Source organism: Chiloscyllium punctatum, chromosome 17 (genome assembly GCF_047496795.1).
Source record: "Chiloscyllium punctatum isolate Juve2018m chromosome 17, sChiPun1.3, whole genome shotgun sequence".
NCBI classification, from domain to species: Eukaryota; Metazoa; Chordata; class Chondrichthyes; order Orectolobiformes; family Hemiscylliidae; genus Chiloscyllium; species Chiloscyllium punctatum.
In genome coordinates this window covers 54203439-54219117 of record NC_092755.1, presented here as the reverse complement: position 1 = coordinate 54219117, position 15679 = coordinate 54203439, and the positions used below count along the sequence as shown (strand labels likewise).

The 15679-nt window shown below is 42.2% G+C and overlaps 1 protein-coding gene across 5 annotated transcripts in view; it reads right to left on the bottom strand.

The window, feature by feature from the left end:
• Positions 1-5224, bottom strand: part of osbp2b (oxysterol binding protein 2b) — a 331588-nt gene extending 326364 nt beyond the window's left edge. For 2 of the 5 annotated variants that reach the window (XM_072587169.1, XM_072587170.1), the window contains exon 1: positions 4945-5224. In XM_072587169.1, the coding sequence (XP_072443270.1) occupies positions 4945-5207 (263 nt within the window). In that variant the 5' untranslated portion in view covers positions 5208-5224. The remainder of the gene's footprint in view (positions 1-4944) is intronic. The other 3 variants (XM_072587171.1, XM_072587172.1, XM_072587173.1) reach the window with 2 other exon arrangements.
• Between the last annotated feature and the right edge of the window lie 10455 nt (positions 5225-15679).

Genomic DNA, 15679 nt, shown 5'->3' with positions numbered 1-15679 from the left:
CAAATTCAGATTCATTTAAATATTCAGTCCATCACACAAAGCCTGGTGAATACCTGTTTTATGCAAGCAAAAGTATCCAGCTTGAGACTTTTTACTGTGGTCCAAATTTCTCCTTTAACTTGCTTCAGGCAACTAGTTAGTGAAGTACAGACCAGATATGAAACAGAGTGCCTGAGTTGAACAAGTAGAGACCAATATTAAGAGTGTGGTGCTGGAAAAGTACAGAAGGTTAGGGAGCATCCGAGGAGCAGGAGCATCGATGTTTTGGGCAAAAGCCCTTCATCAATTCCTGACAAAGGGCCTTTGCCCAGAACAATTCTCCTGGTCCTTGGATACTGCCTGCCTTGCTGTGCTTTTCCAGCAACCCCACTCTCAACTCTGATCTCCAGTATCTGTAGTCCTCACTTTCTAAGAGATCAATATTGAGCCTACCACACGACTGTTCAAATGTATTATAAATTAATTATTATTTTTTAATGAATTTTACATGGGAGGTGGGCATCATTGGCCAGATCAACATTAGCTACTCATCCCCAATTTTCCTTGAACTAGCACTGCCACATAAGACTTGTAAATTATCAATCATGCCTACTGTGAAGCTTCAAATAAAGCTCTTGTTCATTTATAATCCAGCTGCTCTGCCACATAGCATCAGGTGACATGCTGGCTCAGAACCAACAGACCCAGATACCGGAGAGGCTGTATACCCTTTGATTGAGATTGGTCTTCATGTTGGTAACTAAAGCTAGCACTGTTTCAGATGGCAGTTAAGAATCAACCACATCATGTGTGTCTGAAGTCACATGTAGACCAGACCAGGCAAGTACAAAATATTCATGAACAAGATGGATTTTTATGGCATTCAATCAATAATGGTTAGCAAGGTTACCATTATGGAGGCTAGTTGTATGTTCCAGGTTTATTAATGGAATTCAAATTCTATTACAGTGGAACCTGAACCAAGTTCCACGACATTAGTTAGGCTTCTGGATAACTAATCCAGTTTTTACCACTATGCCACCCTACCCCTGTACTGTGCTAAACTGCATCATAATGATATTTGATTAAATCAGCTAACTCAGGCATGATTGATAATTTACAAGTCTATGTGGCATTCTACGTGTACAAAGAATTGATGAAATTCAAAAGTACTTCAACCAATTCTTATGAAGAACACTGTCATGTTCTCACGTCAGGTAAAGCACACTTTATTTGCTTCTCTGAAATTCAGTGTCTGACGAAGTTTTCCCAGAATTTAAATAACTGTGGATAAATAAAACTGTAGATCTCTAAACCATTAGACTCATTGTTGAATGCAGACAACCTTCTTTTCTCAATCCAATAAGCAGTCCAGTTGCTCAATTTCTTATCAATCCCAATAATCCCACATCTTGAAACCCAGAGATGTGCAAAACATTCCAAAATCCTTTTTTTTCAAATTCCAAATAAAATGGACCAACAGAAAACTCCCTCAATACCTCCTCAAAGTATTCCAGTAGAATCAGAATGCATGGCTTAAAGACAACAAATCAAGTATTTATGCTTGTGAAGAAAAATATTATGGCACAGATCATGAAAGAGAGGACATTTCGAGTACTTCTATAAATTAGACTTCAGAGACCCTTTTTTTCACGCCTTTGGTGTCACTATCAATTAGTCAGCAACTCGTTCAATGCAGCTGCTGTGAAGCTTCAAATACAGCTTTTGTTCATTTATAATCCTGCTGCTCTGCCACACAGCATCAGTTGACACGCTGGCTCAGAACCAACAGATCCAGATACCTGAGGGAAGGCTGTATACCCTTTGATTGAGATTGGTCTTCATTTTGGTAATTAAAGATCTGTTTGAGCTAATGACTGGAGCACTGAAAGTGAGCTTTTATTGCTCTGCAGCATGATAAGGTACTGGGGGTAGGGGTGGGTTGGTTGACGAGAGGGTTTTCTGGTAATCCTAATTCAAACAAACTTCCACACCTCAAGTAATACAACAAAATGTTCTAGTTCAAATCAGTGGTTGGAGTGAGTGGTGAACAATTGAACTGTGAGGCTGTTTTTGGTAACACGTATGATACAATGTTTCATCCATATTTAATTCAAATGCATAACTAAATGGATTCCACTATATTTCTTCACACCATGGAATATCAAATATTGTAACAAAGTTCCCAGGAAGCACTACTGAGTCTAGAACTCTGCACTTAGTCACAGAGTCATAGAGATGCACAGCACGGACTCGTCCATGCCGACCAAATATCCTAAATTAACGTAGTCCCATTTGCGAGCACTTGGCTTTATCCCTCTAAACCCTTCCTATTTATATATACACATCTAGATGCCTTTGGAATGTTGTAATTGTACCAGCTTCCACCACTTCCTCTGGCAGCTTATTCCATACAGACACCATCCTTTGCATGAAAAATGTTGCCCCTAAGTTCCCTTTTAAATCTTTTCCCTCTCACCCTAAACCTATGCCCTATAGTTCTGGACTCCCCCAACCCAGGGAAAAGACTTTGTCCATTTACCCTATCCGTGCCCCTTGTGATTTTATAAACATCTATAAAGGTCACCCCTCAGGCTCCAATGCTCCAGAAAATAAAACAGTCCCAGTTTATTCAGCCTCTCCCTGTAGCTCAAACCTTCCAACCATGCTAACATCCTTGTCAATCTTTTCTGAACCTTTTTAATTTTCACAACATCCTTCTTACCTGTCCAAGAAGGAAACAAGCAAACAAACAAACAAATCCGAACTGGTGTTTGATGAGATCAAACGGATTTAACGGGGTTTATCTATCCAAGGTTTTATAAAGGATAGCTTTTAAATCTGTGCAGACTATTTAGGTATTGCCTGGGCATTCTTAAAATAAATACAGAAAAGTTCTAAAGTAATTCCCCATGACAAATACTGGACTATTTCAACATTACATTTGATAACCTTAAATTTGCAGCTACAATATAGGGCTTTATGCAACTTTTTAATAACATTAACATTTTTAATAACTCTATTTAACCCAAGTATTGCAGGGTGCATCATATGTGGTCACACATTTCATAAGTGATAACAGCAGGAATCTGGTGTCAGTTTGACCTTTAAGTAGTAACAGAGTAGCTAGAGCCAGTTGGATACACAAAAAGCATTGATACAGCTATCTATATCAAGCTGGCTAATGCAAAGACCAATACTCTTCAGCCTGTAAACTCAGCTACCAAATTGCCCGACAGGCATATTTTCCACAGTATTTAATTGCTTCTTAAAGAAGCTCAAGGTCATCCCACATATTTTATCTAAAATAATTTTTTTTGGGCTGTGGGCTTAGCTATAGCCAGCTTTAAATTCTCTACTTCTCACTGTTCTTGAGAAAGTGGTGCTAGGTCTTTGAGTTGCTACAGTCCACGTGCTAAAGGTATTCCTGCAGTGTATCTGGTTGGCATGAATGAATTGGACCGAAGGGTCTATTTCCGCGCTCACATGACTAGTTCCAAATTGTGTCCCTTTGTCTTTTGAAGTAACACATGATCTAATATTTCTTTATCATTTGAGCTCTATTAAATCATCTTTAATCATCTCTTCAATGGTAAGATGTCCAAATATCTTTATCTTTCCTACTAATTCTTCATCAAACATTGTGGATCATCTCCGAGTTCTTCATGAGAACACCTTTTTTGTGACTCCATGCTCAGAACTGAGCACAGGGCTCAAGGCAGGCTCTAGGCAGAGCAATACTGATGGAGTATAGGTCCTTCAAATGTATTCTTTTCCTTTTACTTTATAGTTCACCTTAGCTGGTTTTCAGATTGATGCTCCACATTGAATGAACATGGTGATTAAGTTGACGAAAACTCCTAGTTTTCTGTTAACTTAGGTTTTCTAAAAACATTTGCATAGTATGTATATCATCATTTTATTTCTCATATTCAGCAGTTTACACATTCCCAAAATATATTCTCAACTATGAATCATGAACATTCATGTTTTGTCCAATGATTTCTGGAACTTATACACTACAAAAAAAAACTTGAACTTCTAGTTTTGTTCTTTCTGACAATTCAAATTCTTTGCACTGAACTAGTTTCCAAATCATTAATGTAAGTTAACAACAACTGATTACTGGTAGCACCCCACACAAAACACAACAAGTATTTAGTCCTTCAAAGTATGAAACAGCATCTATGAACTCCATATATAATCCCAAATCCTCACTGCCACATGTAAAGTTGCAATGTATAATTCATACTAACATCTAGGTGTCAGCCTGAACACATCTGTGTGCCTGCCTGATGGTGCAATGTTTGTCTGTGAGCAAGTTTCAGTCTGACTCTGGATGCCAGTCTGTGGGTGAAGAATCTGGCTGTAGTTTCTGGGTGCCTATCTATGGATACAGAATCTGGGTGCTTGTCTGTGAAGTCATGTCATGGTGTCAGGCCGGGCAACTGTCTGTCGACATCAGGTGCGAGGTTGGTTGCCTATCATTGGGTGCAGCATCTGGGTGCATTGTTTGGGTGCAATGCCCAGGTGTAGTATCTAAATGCACTTCAGTGGGTCCCTGTCTGTAGGCAAAGCATCTGGCTGTAGTGGCTGGGTTACTGTCTGCGGTGCAGTATCTGGGTGCATGTCTGTGAATATCTGTCAAGTTGGCCACCTTTCTGTGGATGCTATATCTGGGTGCTGTATGTCAGCGCAATGGGTTGGGTGCCTGTCTATAGGTGCAGCATCTGGGTTCTTGTGTGTGCAGATAGTGTCTGGATACCAGACTTGGTGCCTGTCTGTAGGAGCAGCATCTGGGTGCCAGGCTTGATGCCTGTCTGTAGGAGCAGCATCTGGGTGCCAGGCTTGATGCCTGTTAATGGGAGCAGCATCTGGGTTCCTGTGTGTGCATACAGTGTCTGGATACCAGACTTGGTGCCTGTCTGTAGGAGCAGTATCTGGCTCCGGCTGCCCGTGACCTACCTGTAATAGGAGAGGAGCCCATTACTCAGCACAAACCAGCGGCGCTGGTAACCCTTCAGGTAGTTTGTCCATTTGTGCAGCCAGCCTTTGTGAGTGTCGCTGTTGGCAGGCGGAGAGAGCAGAGGCAGCGCCGGGCCGGAGGCCTCTCGCAGCGGCTCACTCATCGTGTGGGAGCGGAAGGCCGGAGCGGACAGAGACCAGTGATGACTATCGGAGGCCAGCCGCCCGCAGGAAGAGGGCACAAGAACAGCAGCCTTCCCCATGGAAGAGGCGGGACGTGGAGAGGGAGGCGGGCCATTAACCCGGAGCCGGCCATCAGCAGGTCCCTGCAGCTTCAAGATCACCTCACGCATGATGCACCTCAAACCTCCACCTCACAAATCACTGCCCAGAATAAAATAAACTCATCAACATTTGCTGATTAGCCATCCATCTTCAATGTTAGCATTCACTGACTAATAATCTAATACTAGCAATAATTATTTATATACCTTGCAGGATACCTGGGACGCCATCTTAAAGCGTTGCTGAAATTTCGGTTGTACAACAATTATTCGACAAGGGAGAGGGGGAGAAGGGTCACTTACAAATGGAAGCAGGATTTCTATTGGGACCACTAAAGAAACCCGTTCTGTATTTTAAACTTTGCGGGACTTCGTTCCTCACAGGTAATCTCTCTTTAATGGTGTGTGGAACACACACACACAGCCCACGTGACTATTTACGTAGACTCGAGGCCCCGCCCCTCCACGTGCTGCTCCAACTTTTTTTTGCCAAATGGTGTGAAAATCAGGAAGATTGGGGTGCTGGAGAAGCACAGCAGGTCAGGCAGCATCTGAGGAGCAGGGGAGTCAAAGTTTCGAGCACAAGCTCTTCATCAGGGCCAAGGGGGCTGAGAGATAAATGAGAAGGGTTGCAGTGGGGCTGGGGGCAAGGTAGCTGGGAATGCCATAGGTAGATGAAGGTGGGGGTGAAGGTGATAGGTCGGAGAGGAGGGTGGAGCGGATAGGTGGAAAGGAAGATGGACAGCGCCGAGTTGGAAGATTGGATCTGGGGTAGGATGGGGGAGGGGAAATGAGGAAACTGGTGAAATCCATGTTGATCCCCTGTGGTTAGAGGGTCCCAAGGAGGAAAATTAGGCTTTCTTCCTCCAGGGTCAGGTGGCTAGAGTTTGGCGGCGGAGGAGGCCCAGGACTAGCATGTCCTTGGCGGGAGGGGCAAGTTTTAAAGTGTTCGGCCACAGGGCGGTGGGGTTGTTTAGTGCATGTATCCTAGGGATGTTCTCTGAAACATTCTACAAGGTGGTGTCCTGTGTCCCCAGCGTACAGGATTAAGTTAAAAATCACTCAATACCAAGTTATAGTCCAACAGGTTTATTTGGAAGCACTGGCTTTTGAAGTGCTGCCTCTTCATCAGGAGACCACATCGACAGCAACAGACCATAGATGTTATATGTGAAAGTGCAGGTAAATCTCTGTCAGATGTAGAAGGATCCTTTGGGACCTTGGATGGAGGTGTGGGTACAGGTTTTGCATTTCTTGTGGAGGTAGGGAAGGTACTGGGAGTGGAGGGTGGGCTACTGGGGTGCTGTGGACATTACAAGGGAGCCGCAGAGGGAATGGTCTCACCAGAACGCAGATTGGGGTGGGGAAATATATCCCAGTGGTGAGGTTTGTTTTTAGGTGGCAGACCCACTGCCCTGTCGTCAAACACTTTAACTCCCCCTCCCACTCTGCCAAGGACATGCAAGTCTTGGGCATCCTCCACCGCCAAACTCAAGTAACCCAACACCTGGAGGAAGAATGCCTCATCTTCTGCCTTGAGATCCTCCAACCACACAGGATCAATGTGGATTTCACCAGTTTCCTCATTTCTCCTCCTCCCACCCTATCCCAGATCCAACATTTCAACTCGACACCTCCTTCTTGAACTGTCCTACCTGTCTATTTTCCTTCCCACCTACCTGCTGTACCCTTCTCTCTGACCTATCACCTTCAACCCCACCTTCCTTTACCTATTGCATTCCCAGCTACCTTCCCTCCCATTTATCTCTCAGCCCCCTTGGGTCACCCCCTCATTCCTGATGAAGAGCTTATGCTTGAAACAATGACTCTCCTGCTTCTCAGATACTGCCTGACCGGCTGTGCTTCTCCAGCATCAAATTCGTCAACTCTGATCTCCAGCATCTGCAGTTCTCACTTTCTCCAAGGTGAAAATTAGGCAGGACACCTGCCCCTGTGTCTAAACTGGGATAACGCATATTCCTGATGAAAGGCTTTTGCCCGAAACATCGATTTTCCTGCTCCTCAGATGCTACCTGACCTGCTGTGCTTTTCCAGCACCACTCTAATCTAGACTCTGATTTCCAGCATCTGCAGTCGTCACTTTTGCCAACGCAGAAAGAATGCTACTCATAATAAGTATACAGTTTTGGATACTGTTGTGGGGGACAATCTACCAGGGCTCTGTGGCTCAGAAAGGAAGGCATGAGAACAGGGGAGTAATAGTGATAGGAAATTCAATCTGAGAGGAACAGGCAGGAGAATCTGTGGTCACGAGTGAGACTCCCAGATAGTATATTGCCTCCAGGGTGCTAGGGTCAGGGATGTCTCAGATTGAGTCTACAAGATTCTTAAGGGGGAGGGGGAGCAGCCAGAAGTCACGGTACACATTGGTACCAATGACATAGGTAAGGAAAGGGATGAGGACCTGAAAAGAGAATATAGGACGTTAAGTTGCAAGCTAAAAAGCAGATGAGCAGAGTAGTAATCTTAGGATTGCTACTGGTGCCAAGGGCTAGTGAGGCTAGGAATAGAGATCCAATGCAGATGAACAAGTGGCTTCAGGGTGGTGTAGGAGGGAGGGCTTCAGATGTGTGGATCATTGGGATACCTTCTGGGGAAGGTGGGACCTGTACAAGAAGGATGGTTGCTCCTGAACTGGAGGGGCACCAATATCCTGGGCGGGAGGTTTTTTTCGAGTTCTTCAGGAGGGTTTAAACTAGATAGGCAGGGAGGTGGGAACCTGAGCTATGGATCAGATGAAGGAGTAGGTAGTGAATAGCTCGATACAGCGTGCAGAGAGACTGTGAAGAGGGATAGGCACTTGATAGAGCAAAGGTGCAGTCAGTGTGATGGGTTGAAGTGTGTCTGTTTTAATGCTAGAAGTATAAGGGCAACGAACTTACAGCATGGATTAGTATTTGGAATTATGATGTTATGGCCATTATGGAGAGTTGGATATCACAGAGGCAGGAATGGTTATTGGATGTTCCAGGGTTTAGATGTTTAGATCTGGGGGAGGGGGAGGGGGGGGGGAGGAGTGAAGAAGTAAAAGAGGCAGAGAGTTGCATTGGTAATCAGGAATAGTATCACTGCTGCAGAAAGGGAGGTAATCGAGGAGAGTTTGTCTACAGAGTCAGTATGGGTGAAAGTCAGAAACAGGAAAGAAGCAATCACTTTATTGGGAGTTTTCTACAGACCACCCAATAGCAACAGAGACATGGAAGAGCAGATTCCTAATATTGATTGGAACTCCCTGAGTTCAAATATTTTGGATGGAGCAGTTTTAGTCAGGTATGTGTATAGGAAGGTTTCCTGAATCAATAGTCAGATTGGCCAACTGGAGGGGAGGCCATATTGGTTTGGTACTTGGCAACAAACCAGGCTAGGTGTCAGATCTTTCAGTGGGAGAGCATTTCAGTGATAGTGATCACAACTGCCTGACCTTTACTATATTCATCAAGAGGGATAGGAGCAAACAGTTCAGGAAAGTACATAATTGGGAGAGAGGGAATTACAATACTATTAGGCAGGAACTGGGGTGCCTAAATTGAGAACAAATGTTCTCAGGGAAATGCACAACAGAGATGTGGAGGTTGTTTTGGAAGCACTTGCTGACAGTACTGGACAGGTTTGTTCCACTAAGGCAAGGAAGAGATGATAGGTTGAAAGAACCTTGGGTGACAAGGGATGTGGAACATCTAGTCAAGAGAAAGAAGGAAGCTTATTTAAGGTTGTGAAATCAAGAATCTGACAGGGCTTCAGAGGGTTACATGGTAGCCAGGAAGGAACTGAAGAATGAACTTAGGAGAGCTAGAAGGGGGGATGATAAAGGTAGGATTAAGGAAAATCCTAAAGCATTCTACACTTTTTGAGGAGCAAGAGGATGGCCAGAGAGGGTAGGGCTGATCGGGACAGTGGAAGGAACTTGTACCTGGAGTCGGAGGACGTATGAGAAGTCCTTAATGGATACTTAATGGATGTGGTGCACATGGATTTTAGCAAGGCGTTTGATAAGGTTCCCCATGGTAGGCTCATTCAGAAAGTAAGGAGGCATCAGATACAGGGAAATCTGCTGTCTGGATACATAATTGGCTGGCACATAGAAGACAGAGGGTGGTGGTAGATGGAAAGTATTCAGCCTGGAGCTCGGTGACCAGTGGTGTTCTTCAGGGATCGGCTCTGGGACCTCTGCTCTTTGTGATATTTGTAAATGACTTGGTTGAAGAAGTGAAAAGTGGGGTAATAAGTTTGCCGATGACACGAAGGTCAGTGGAGTTATGGATAGTGTGGAGTACTATTGTAGATTGCAATGGGACATTGACAAGATGCAGAACTGGGCTGATAAGTGGCAGATGGAGTTCAACCTGGAAAAGTGTGAAGTGATTCACTTTGGAAGATCGAATTTGAATGCAGAATACAGGGTTAAAGGTAGGATTCTTGGCAGTGTGGAGGAACAGAGTGATCTTGGGGTCCATGTCCATAGATTCGTCAAAGTTGCCACCCAAATTGATAGGGTTGTTTAGAGGGCGTACGGTCTGTTGGCTTTCATTAGCAGGGGGATTGAGTTTAAAAGCTGCGAGGTTATACTGCAACTCTGTAGAGTCCTGGTTAGACCATACTTGGAATATTTTGTTCAGTTCTGATTGCCTCATTATTGGAAAGATGTGGAAGCTTTAAAGAGAAGATTTACCAGGATGCTGCTTGGACTGGAGGGCATTTAGAAAGGTTTAGGGATCTATGACTTTTCTCATTAGAGCAAAGACAGAGGTGTACAAGATATTGAGAGGCATAGATAGACTGGATAGCCAGAGACATTGTAGAAATGTCTATCACGAGGGGACATAATTTTAAGGTAATTGGAGGAAGGTTTAGGGGAGATGTCAGAGATAGGTTCTTTACACAGAGAGTTGTGAGTGTGTGAAATGCACTGCCAGCAGTGGTAGTCAGATACATTAGTGACATTTAAGTGACTCTTGGATAGGCACATGGAAGATAAGTACAATGAAGGGTATGTAGGTTAGTTTGATCTTAGAGTATGATAAACATCTGGCACAACACCAAGGGCCGAAGAGCCTGTACTATGCTCTACTGTTCTATGTTCAAGTGTTCTCAAGTAATCTAGAGGTGTTCTTCAAAACTGTGGACACTGAGCTGGAATATATACTGACTAATAGTAATAGCATTTACTTATTACAATTCGTAACTCCCATTCGATTATATGATTAATTATTTAATTATTTTGTAATATTGGGGTAACCTTGTGTTCCTTTCTGATTATTTTATAAAACAATACAAAGGCCCACCAGACTATTTATTTGTCAAATGTAGCCTTTTTAAAAAAATAAACCAGCAAAGCTGACACTGGTTAAGCATCACCAGTTAAAAGGCAAATCCATTCAATCCCTCCTTAAGGAGTTGAAAACGTAAAATATAATTTAAAGAAGAAACTCATTATCTGTGCCAACTGGACTTCATATGTTGATATTCACACAACCTGTGAATATCAAAACCTTTCTATCCCATGTCCACATCATGATCATTGGTGTCCCCAAAGAGCTATCCATGGCCTCCTTCTATTTCTCATGGACAAGCTGCCTCTCGAAAAATGAAAAATGTCAGTTTCCAATTGTTCACTGACAACACCCAGCTCTACCTCACCACAATTACTCTCCTTTCTTTCTCTGTATTTAAGTTGTCACACTGCTAATCTGATATCCAGTATTAGTTGACCAGAAATGCCTTCCAGTTCAATGTTGCGAAGAACAAAGTCATTAGCCACTGACTCCATCCCTCTCACCGGAAACTGTTTTGAGCTGAATCAGACTGCTAATAACCTTGACCTTCTAAACACATGCTTTTTTTGGATGTGAACATAGGAGGTATGGCTAGTAAGTTCACAGATGACACAAAATTGGAGATGTAGTAGACATCAAAGATTACCTCAGTGTATAACAGGATTTGATCAGATGGGTCAATAGGCCAAGGAGTGGCAGATGGAGTTTAATCAAGATAAATGTGAGCTGCAGCATTTGCAAGAGTAAATCAGGGCAGGACTTATAAACTTAACGGTAAGGTCCTGGGGACTGTTGCTGAACAAAGAGACCTTGGAGTGCAAGTTCATAGTTCCTTGAAAGTGGAGTCACGGGTAGATAGGATAGTGAAGAAGGCATTTGGTATGCTTTCCTTTATCGGTGAGTGCATCAAGTATAGGATTTGGGAGGTCACGTTGCAGCTGTACAGGACATAGGTTAAGCCACTTTGGAATACTGGATGCAGTTCTAATCTCCCTGTTATAGGAAGGATATTGTGAAACTTGAAAGGGTTCAGAAAAGATTTACAAGGATGTTGCCAGGGTTGGACAGTTGGAGTGATCAGGAGTGGCTGAATTAGGCTGGGGCTACTTTGCCTGGAGCATCAGAGGCTGAGGGGTGAGCTTATAGAGGTTTATAAAATCATGAGGGGCATAGGTAGGGTAAATAGTCAAGGTCTTTTCCCTGGGGTGGGGGAGTCCAAAACTAGAGGGCATAGGTTTAGGGTGAGAGGGGATAGATTTAAAAGGGACCTAAGGGCAACATTTTCGTGCAGAGCGTGGTGCTCGTATGGAATGAGCTGCCAGAGAAAATAGTAGAGACTGGTACAATTGCAGTTTTAAAAGGCGTCTGGATGGATATATGAATAGGAATGTTTAAAGCGATCTGGGCCAAATGATGGCAAATGGGACGAGATTAATTTAGGATATCTGCTCGTCATAGACGAGGTGGACCAAAGGATCTGTTTCCCTGCTGTACAACTCTTATGACTTTATGGAACTTTGTGGTATTTGTCACCCCAGCAGTGTGTCGTGCCAAATAAGGATTTTTTAAAAGTAGTTTGCTGTACTAATCCTTCTTTGCTTTTGTTTTGCTTTGGGCCTATCTAATGATTAGTGGCAGATGATACAAAGGTAGAGGATGCACCACCATGGAGTTTCTAAAGGTGAGGCACTGTTCGGAGATAACAAGAAGCTTTATTGCACAATCTAAATGTCATAGACATAATTACTCAGATCTTATGGAGCTGGTAGAAATACATTCACTTATTCCAAAAGCTAGAGTAAAACTCCGTGTGTCCACCCACATTCTGTGTGTCACATCAGTGGAATTAGCGAAGCCAATATCACATGAATATTAACTTCTTCAGAACCATTGCCTTAAACAAAATCTCGCACCAATCTTTTCCTCCCCATTATACCATATTTAAAAAATACAAACGTAAAAAGCTATATATCACAATCCCATCCCACCCAACTCACTGACTTCACAAATATAGACAGTCTGGACTTTTCTGATTTTTCCCTGAATACACTCTCTTGGGACTTGAAAGAGTGGTAGATCCTTTGATTGAGGACAGTTAACCATGGTTCAGAGCTATGTATTGTCTCTTTGCTGGAGGATCTTTTAACTCTCAGATATCCTTTGTGCAGGCCATTGTTCCTTGTAGACATAATCATTGGTTCACTACTTTATCTGGACGATGTTTAATCTTGTGAACGTCTGCTGCAGAAGAACCCCTACTTCCATCAGAGAATGAAATGGAGCAGCTGTCTCAGTTGGAAGACCTTTAATCTCATGAATGCCCACCATGGTAGATGGCTTCTCTGTTGAAGTATTTTCTTACTGATGGTATCCTGGACTTCTGGATCTGGCAATTCCTCTCTCAATCAAAGAGGTAGTCTTAGTTTTTGTAGTATCGTCAATTCTTAAGACCAGGCAGTTTTTTTTTTCCATATGCAGTTGTATGTAGCTGATCTCCCTTTTGCGTTATTGATCAGGCTGTGTCTTCAATCATCTTCCGTGGTTGTTTGATTGGTGAACTAGACATTTTAAGATTCTCAGCTGTGTTCATGGAGTCTTAGAGTCATACAGCATGGAAACAGACCCTTCATTCCAACTCATCCATGCCGAACAGATATCCCAGATGTAACTTCCCATTTGCTTTCATTTGGCCCATCTCTCCAAACCCTTTCTATTAATATACCCATCCAAATGTCTTTTAAATGTTGTAATTGTATCAGCCTCTACCACTTCTTCTGGCAGCTCATTCCAAACATGCACCATTCTTTGTGTTAAAAAGTTACCCCTCAGGTCCCTTGTAAATCTTTTCTCTCTCACCTTAAATTTATGCCCTCTAGTTTTGGACTCCCTTATCTTTGGAAAAAGACTTTGACTATTCACTTTATCTATGTCCCTCGTAATTTTATAAACCTCTGTAAAATCACCCCCCAACCTCCAACACTTAAGGGCAAAAAGTCCCAGCCTTTTCAGCCTTTCCTTTTACTGAAACCCACCAATGTTGCTAAAAGCACTGTCTCTGTCATTGCCACTGACTGTGCTGTGGTATCAATTTGTTCTGCTCTCTGGATACCTTCAGGTTAAAGATTCAACAGTGAGCTCAGCAAGTTGTACCACTTGTTTGCATTTTTTGTTTCTTCTGGCAAATTTTGCTGAGTTTTATCTTTTAATTTGTCAGCAGTAATGACAGAAGTGGTTTTCAGTCCTGTGTAATTGCAGATTTCACAATGTGTTATGAGGTGTCCAAGCTCTTGTAAGATCTCTGGCCACCACACCACTGACCTGGACCTGGCTGCACACTTGACAATGCTTATGTATCCCCATTATATCATTTCCAAAGTATATTCCTGAAGGGAAACTGGAATAAGTAGTCTGCCAATGATTGAAAAATGCTGCTGGTGCTCAAGGTAAATTTTCTTGGCCAAATTGCTGGCCACACTTCAATATAATATGGTGAATAATCATACTGTCTTGGTCACCTCTTTGCTCTTGTCAAAATTGGTTGATTTTTCTCTTTAGGTTTTCTGGCCACTGTTCTTTCTTGGCTCTTCAAAACATTTATTTTATGCCATTGTATGTAATCTCATTAGATTCTCTCTTCTTTTTGGGTTCCACCATGAGTCTAATGAAATCTTCTACCAATTGTCCCTTGACTGGGTAGTCAGCCATAGTTTATTCTTAGATCAATTGTTTTGCAACTGCTTCTGTTGAAGTAGTTATCCTCTTGGGACCAGTGGGACTCATAACCTCTGAAGGGAATTGAGATCCAAAATGCACATTGGTTCAAACGTGAAGAATGTCGGGTTGAACTATGTAAACATTCTTTACTCTCTTAAACTCCTAGTGCTGGAATGCAACTTGCAACATTCTTATTTCCCTGACATTATTCCATGTGCACCATGTAGTCTCATCTCTGTGGGCTGTACCTTCTGCTTCATTGTCCACATCAACTGGTTGGATAAGATGCTGACCTTGGCAGTGGTATCAAGGTAAATTGGTTGGTGTGTCCATTCATAAATAAACAAGCTTTTTGTATCCTAGATTATTGAGATCATCACTTTCCCTGTAAACACCTTAGTTACCTTTTCTAAAAGAGATTATTGTAACAAAGTAAGGTCTCTGCCTGTGAAATGTGTTTTTCTACCACTGTGTGGTATTTCTGCACACTCATTTTGAACCAATGCTGTATCTGAAGAACATTTGCCTCCATGAAGTCCAATCTTATGTTCTGAATGGTTCATTTCTTACCTTCGATCTGCTAGTATTACATTTCTGTTTCTTCTAGTTGATTAATATCATTACTGTAAAGCTGTTTAAAATCTGTATTATTGCAATATTGCCTGTAATTTGCTGTTTCTTAAGTTTGTATTCTAGTATTTACAAATACTATTTTAAATTGATTCCTGTAGAGTTTGTGCAGCATTCCCTTTATTTTTTTGTCTTTCTTCACTATTATTATGTGACTGTATTAAATGCAATAAAGCTTTAAATTGTATTTTGGCCTTTATGAAGTAATTTACAGTTTAAGCTTTTCAAATCTTTTTCTTTGTGATACTGTATCTCAAAACTGCTTACTGGATTTTTCAAACCTTTCTCGGTTTACCTACATTTTAGTGATCAAAATGGTGGCTACGTGCATCTAAGACTTTTCTGCCCTCTCTGCCCAAGTTGGGGTTTTTTTACTCCTTCTTGTGGAAAATGCAAGTTTTTCTGCCTTTTGTAGTCTAAAACGCCAAGCACTTTCTTTGACACAGTTTTTAAAATAAAGTCTTTGTAAATCTTCTCACTGAAATTGTGGTTTACTTAGGGAGTCTCAGTCCTTTTAAACTACTCAATTTTTTTCTAACTTCCTTCTTCTGCTAGACTCTTTTAGTAGATTTCTTTAACTTCTTATCTGAAATAAATTGGGACGCTTTCCCAATTCTGTAATCCCAGTCAAAATTTTTTTTCTGGCTTTTTCACCGTTCCTTGCAGCTGTGCTTCATTGAGTCAACTGGTGATGGCAGCATTGCTCAATGAGAGAGGTGAGATCCCTCATCATACTCCCTTGGCCTTTTCTGTTTTGGCAACATTTCTCAAAGTTATTCCCTTCTCCCTTAGAAATCTCTACCTCCTAGAACC